The sequence below is a fragment of the Anneissia japonica genome, unplaced genomic scaffold (assembly GCF_011630105.1).
Source record: "Anneissia japonica isolate Jap-2015-1 unplaced genomic scaffold, ASM1163010v1 scaffold287979_len241728_cov154, whole genome shotgun sequence".
NCBI lineage: Eukaryota > Metazoa > Echinodermata > Crinoidea > Comatulida > Comatulidae > Anneissia > Anneissia japonica.
The window spans coordinates 116,471-122,470 of NW_022748523.1; the positions used below are offsets into that span (position 1 = coordinate 116,471).

At 35.7% G+C, this 6,000-nt stretch overlaps 1 protein-coding gene across 2 annotated transcripts in view; it reads left to right on the forward strand.

The window, feature by feature from the left end:
- Nucleotides 1–4,966: 4,966 nt before the first annotated feature.
- Nucleotides 4,967–6,000, forward strand: part of LOC117120912 (MAM and LDL-receptor class A domain-containing protein 1-like) — an 18,014-nt gene continuing 16,980 nt past the window's right edge. Inside the window, exons 1-2 of one of the 2 annotated variants that reach the window (XM_033266008.1) lie at nucleotides 4,967–5,035; nucleotides 5,546–5,569. In XM_033266008.1, coding sequence (XP_033121899.1) covers nucleotides 4,984–5,035; nucleotides 5,546–5,569 — 76 coding nt within the window. In that variant the 5' untranslated portion in view covers nucleotides 4,967–4,983. The remainder of the gene's footprint in view (nucleotides 5,036–5,545; nucleotides 5,570–6,000) is intronic. The other variant, XM_033266010.1, reaches the window with a different exon arrangement.

A 6,000-nucleotide genomic window follows, 5' to 3' on the forward strand; every position in this document is an offset into this window, starting at 1 on the left:
TGCATGTCTGTTGGAAATCACGTATGTGTTACTGTCCTTTTAATTTGTGATTGTAAGTGAATAATTTGATTTAATGAAAGTTAGATAATACTGATAGTCAACTTCGTTTGTGTTAAATGTACATTGAAATACACAATTTCAGGGAAAGTCATTGCTTGAGAGGAGTTGCGGCTTATGAGAGCAAAAAAAGGTCGACTAACTGTGATGCAGGGCCTTCCGATATCAAGAGGTAGGCCTACATAAATTATCAATGCAACAAGACGGTTTAGGTGTGATTTTAATAGGTCAGGGTACAAAACCTCCATAAGCTGGCAAACATTATTCAAGTGGAATTTGTTTAGACATTTAAATAAAACAATAATCTGATCAACTGACACAATTGAATTAATCTGATACAGTGGCCTATCCAGGGGTACACAAAATGGTCCCCTCCCCCCACATATTGATAATATATTATATAATATAACCTTTCTGCTTTTTCGTTTTGATTTTTCTTTTTTGTTTTTAATTTGGCTTGAAATTTCTTTTGATGCTGCCTTCGGCCTCCTTGGTTTTTCGTCTTAAGGACCCAATGGAAATAAGACCTTTTTAGGACATTTTTGGGCTATCTTTGCATCTCCTTGAATTAATTCCATCAATTCCTCCATAAATTTTACTTGAACTATAGTACCGTACTCGCGCGAATAAGCGCCCGGGCGCTTAAAATACTTTTTGCACTTTCTGAGGGGTGCTTATTCGAACGCGTACGGAGCACTTATTTAAACGGGGCGCTTATGAAAACAGAGTGGAAATTGAGGGGGCACTTATGGAAATAGATGAAAATCGAGGGGTTCTTAAGGGAAATTATTTTAATAATTGAAAATTATAGAGGCACTTTTTGAATGAAAAAAAAAGATTATATAAGGACATTACGAATGGTGGTTAGAAAAGATAATCGTCCAGAGAACGTAGCCCATAACAAGAATGCGGGAATATTTACATAACAGCAAAATAGCAGATGCAATTAGTGGTGGGTAGTGGTTGTTGGCCATCGGCCGATTGAGATTAGCAGGATGGCAGGATCATTGTATTTTTCTTGAGAACTCAGATGAGAATGTGCTTAAGGTCGAAAAAAGAAAAAGAGGAGTAGGACTAGACATAGACAAATAAGTAAAAAGATTAAAGTTGGAAATATACTGTCTGTCCAGGGATCGGAGCTCACGTCTATCCAGGATCGGAGCTCTCATCTGTCCAAGAGAAATATCCTTATTTTGATATTGACTGAAGAAGAATGTGTTTCCACTCTACAGCTCAAATCATGGCAACAACCACAGTCCAAGGATTGATTGGATTATTGACTTGTTAAAAAAAAAAATCTTATGAGGGGGCGCTTATTCAAACGGGGCGCTTAAGGAAATTTTCACGGGGCGCTTATTCGCGCGAGTACGGTATTGGCCTTTTGTTTGTTTTCTTGTTAACTTTTTCTGATGAATTTTATGCTTTTTACATTGTGTATTGTTTTAATGATTGTATTTTATATGAGATACGAATAAATCAAATCAAAATCAAATAAAAAAATAATGTCCCAAGCAAAACAATCACGCTCATGTAGTAACACATTACCTCATATCAACATTTTTTGCGAACTAGCACCCTTACTTTATATTATCGATCCCCACTCCAACTTCGCCTTACCCCCTACCCAACCCATCAGCCTCGCCACATTTAAAGACTCCTGATACGCCACTGATCTGATAGGCCTACACATCTGATACAATTTGAAATAAACTGAAAACCATTGATTAAAGGGTATTAAAATCGAACCAAAATAACATCAAACCAATTCCACAAAATCTCAAATAATCAAAACAGCACGGAAATTACACGAAGCCAGAAAGATCAATTAAACGCCATGGAGAGGCGGATCCAGAGAATTTCTGAGGGGGAGGGGGCACAAAATGAAGTTCATGCCGCCACGCCCACCTCACCCCCACCATGGCTGGTGTAAATATGTGGTAAATAATCGACCTCTCCTTTCTCACCCACTGCTTGATCACCACTGAACTCATGGGTGCACTCCTTTAATTCTTCTTCTTTCCTCTCTTTAACTAAATTTTTCTCCCTCTTTTTTATTTTTCGGCTTGACTGACGGGGGGGGGGGGGGGGGGTGGGCACGAGCCCTGATGTCCTCCCGCTGGATCTGCCACTGAAACGCATGCACACCGCCCACGCTACAGACATAGGGAACCTAGCCTAACTTCTAAATATACCGTAACTAACCAGCCTCCTAGCCTATTGTAAGCTAACCTAAATTAACCTAATCTAATCGAACCACCTAAACCTAACCTTAACCTAACTCAACCTAATCTCACCGAATCTAAACCTAACCTAACATCAGAGAAATTAGGTGGACTTGACAAGGAAGGTGAACACTCCCTATATACGATATATTTCTGCTAAGCGTCCATGCCCATGAGTTACTTTGTTTTAGTTTTTTAGTATTTTATATCCATCATCACTGTTAACCAACAACGATAAGCATATAATCGTGTAAAGTAATTAAAGTTGATAAAGAAGAGAAAACAAATTGAAAATACCTAAATCACCAAAACAATAAGCATATAATCCTGCTGCAATATACTAAACAAATTATATAACTGATTAGAAAATTCAACCCTTCAGAAACAAATCTTATTCGTTACATCAAACAAAACATATCATCGCACCACCAGTGATGGCGCCAGGGTTTGCCCGACGACAAAAGGCGGGCGTGGTCGGGCGTCGCTCAAAATCTCTAGAAAGTGTTTCAGGGGAGGTAAAGCCCCCCGCCCCATAAAGAATTGTCAATTTTGGGGTTTTGAGAGGCTTATTTGATCGATTTTTGAATCTACTAATATGTAGAAAATATAGACCATATATTTTTTTCCTCGACGAATTGTGGTTTTCTCCCCGATGGGGTTCCTGGCACCCGGCCCCAGCTGACCCCATCCCTGTGCACCACACATACATATGGAATCAAGTACAAAGCGGCCAAACAATGCACAAGCAACAGATTATAAATGAATTGATTCAGTTATTTTCCCTGATTACATTGAATCATAAAACTCTGTCCACATTATCACATTTTCTTTGACAAAAACCTGTTGTATGTCTATATATAGCCATAATGTGCCTATATATGGTCATGATGTGATGTCATCATGGCCATAATTTAGGCAAGTCACATGCTTAGTCAAATAAAATCTGATAGTCTGGACAGGGCTTTAGATTATAGAAACTTCTAAGAATTTTCTAAATTCAGGAGCAAGCTGATACTGATGATGATGTTGTTGTTGTTGAGGATAATTATGATGATGATGATGATAATGACTTTGATATAATCCGTATACACTGATTATTACTGAATATCGATAGATTGCTGCAAAGTGTTCAGGGCAACCAGCGCAACAAAGTAATAAAATAGGCCTTATTTTCTGTTGTAAAATATATTAAACATGTGTTACGTTTGTTTAAATTTTATGCCTAATTCTACTAGAACCAAACCAGCATCGACATGCCTTCTCAGCAGTATTGCGTACATTATCTTGATACACACATCAGCATCATATTTTGCAACAAATAACTATCCTGACTTGACAGAAGACTATTTTGTATCAACCATATGTTTGAGTGATGTTAGTGTTTTGCAAAAGACAAATAAGTTCGTCTCTGCAAGTGATGTTGCTATATGGTTTTAAGAAAGGATAATAATGAAACCCTATTGGAAGATAATGGAATGTATAATCCTTGAATCTAATTGGCTTTTTCACATGCTCGAAATTTTGTTAGCATATGGTGAAACCTATATTGATTAGATTATGCTCAAAATGTTATAAATAGTAGGCCTATTTGAATGACTGTAATATAGTTTCATAACATAATGATACCGTATCTTAAATAAACACTTACACAATCAGTGACGGCTAATGTTTTCAATATACTAATAAAAAAAAACTTAATGAAAAAGTTGTTTGTTGTTGAGTGAAGCAATATTAGTTAGTTGCCAAAACAATAGCATAGGTTGAATTAATTAAATTAGTAATCAGTTTATTGTAGATAACAGAAAAATATATATAGTATTTTGTCCAATGCATTCTATAGTAACAGTAAAAACTAAATTTTGCTCATAATCATTTGAAATCATTCCAAGGTACTATTTTACAATTTTTACAACTCCCAATCCTTTTATGGTCTGCGTCATCTTCGTTCAATTTTTGATAACAGAATATTCTTCTCATTATTGATGAATAATCCCATCGTAAATAATTAAGATTAACAAATGATATCTGGTATTTAAACGATTATCCAAATTAAACATATTCATTTTAGTTTGATTATAACTATTGTAAAATGTATAGATGTCTGTCAAACAAACTTAAATATTCAATGAATAAGAGGCTACGTGGCAGCAATACTCCGTGAGGGGAGGGGGTGCAATCGCATACAAATACAAAAAAAAGCAGAATAGGAAGAAATTTCTTTGCTCTATGCATAAACCCACACGCATTGCTGAACTCCCATCTACGGGAGATGTAATTACCCTCAGCATAATTTAGAGTTCTTCTGGTGTATGACTAAATACTGGCGGTAAAACATAAACAGTAATCATACCTTGACATCAATTTGGTTTTCTTGTTGTCGAAACTGACCAGCTATTCACACTCCATTCCGAGCTCCTTAAGAAACTCACTGAAAGTTGTTTGAGAAGCAAAACTAGTGTTAGGTGAAGTAAAAACTATTGTTTACTGTAATATTTAATTTAATAATGAAAAACAAGGTTGATTGACACGCAATGTCTCGATACTCTATGTTTTAATTTATTAGTAATATAGATAATAATTAATTTAATTTGGACGACGCCAAAACAACATTCACTGACATATGGTCACTCCCATGCATAAATGTATATATATAACATATCTGGCAAATGTAAGTAAACTGTCATAAACGATTGCATACAAGAGGATGGAAGAAAGCATTTGGTTCCTGTGGCTCTGTTGCCTGTGTCTTACATTTGGTAAGTGTCATTAAGAATAAGATTTCATCAGTCACATTCTTTTTGCTGACTTGTGTTTTTAACAATACAAATGCATACTGGTCAATTACATTCGTGAAGTGTGAAACTCTATACATATGCCTAGACTATTTATTTTTCCAATCGAAAGATTTTAAGAGTAAATCATTTTCTGTTATTGACTATTGAGCATATTTCTAATATTCTCAGTACTACCTTTATATGATGCACTGGCTTAAAATATTGAAGCTCACATATATATACTGTCGATTTCAGCTGGCAGAATAGGTTGTTGAGGCCTAATTGGTTTTACTTTGTTATTCCATATTACATTAGTTTGAAATAACATTATTTTTATTCAAAGTAATTGATGCTATTTTCTTTGATACAATATTTGATTTCATATTCTTGATCTTAATTATTAATATATTTAATGAGCGAATGATGAATATGTAAGATGTTCTGTAGTTGAAGTAAACTGTTAACAAATTGTATATTTTATTTCAATTTCAGAATATACATCATCTTATACAACAGGTATGAACTAATACCAAAGACAATAAATAGCAGAAGATAGAGGAGCTTGCCAATATATTGGAGCAACCGTTCGAAATGCATTGTGGGTACACGGAGAGCAATATCACCCCGTCCGCACTGCGGCGCTTTTTATCAATGATAAAGGCACCGCTTGACGTTCGTTTGTTTTCTGTCGTTTCTCCACTTAGTCAAATGGTCAAATTTTACCCCGCCGCTCGCGGGAGGGCAGATGTTCCATCAATGTTATTGCAAATACGCGGTTGTAATGCAAATACGCGAAACAGTTCATTCTTCTGCTATTCAAGTTCTTTGCTAATACCTCATAACATTATTGTCGAAGTTACCACTTTTAGGCACAGCTGTTACTACTACTACTACTACTACTGCTGCTGTGTTGTTTCTACTACTTGCTACTACTAATAATATTATGC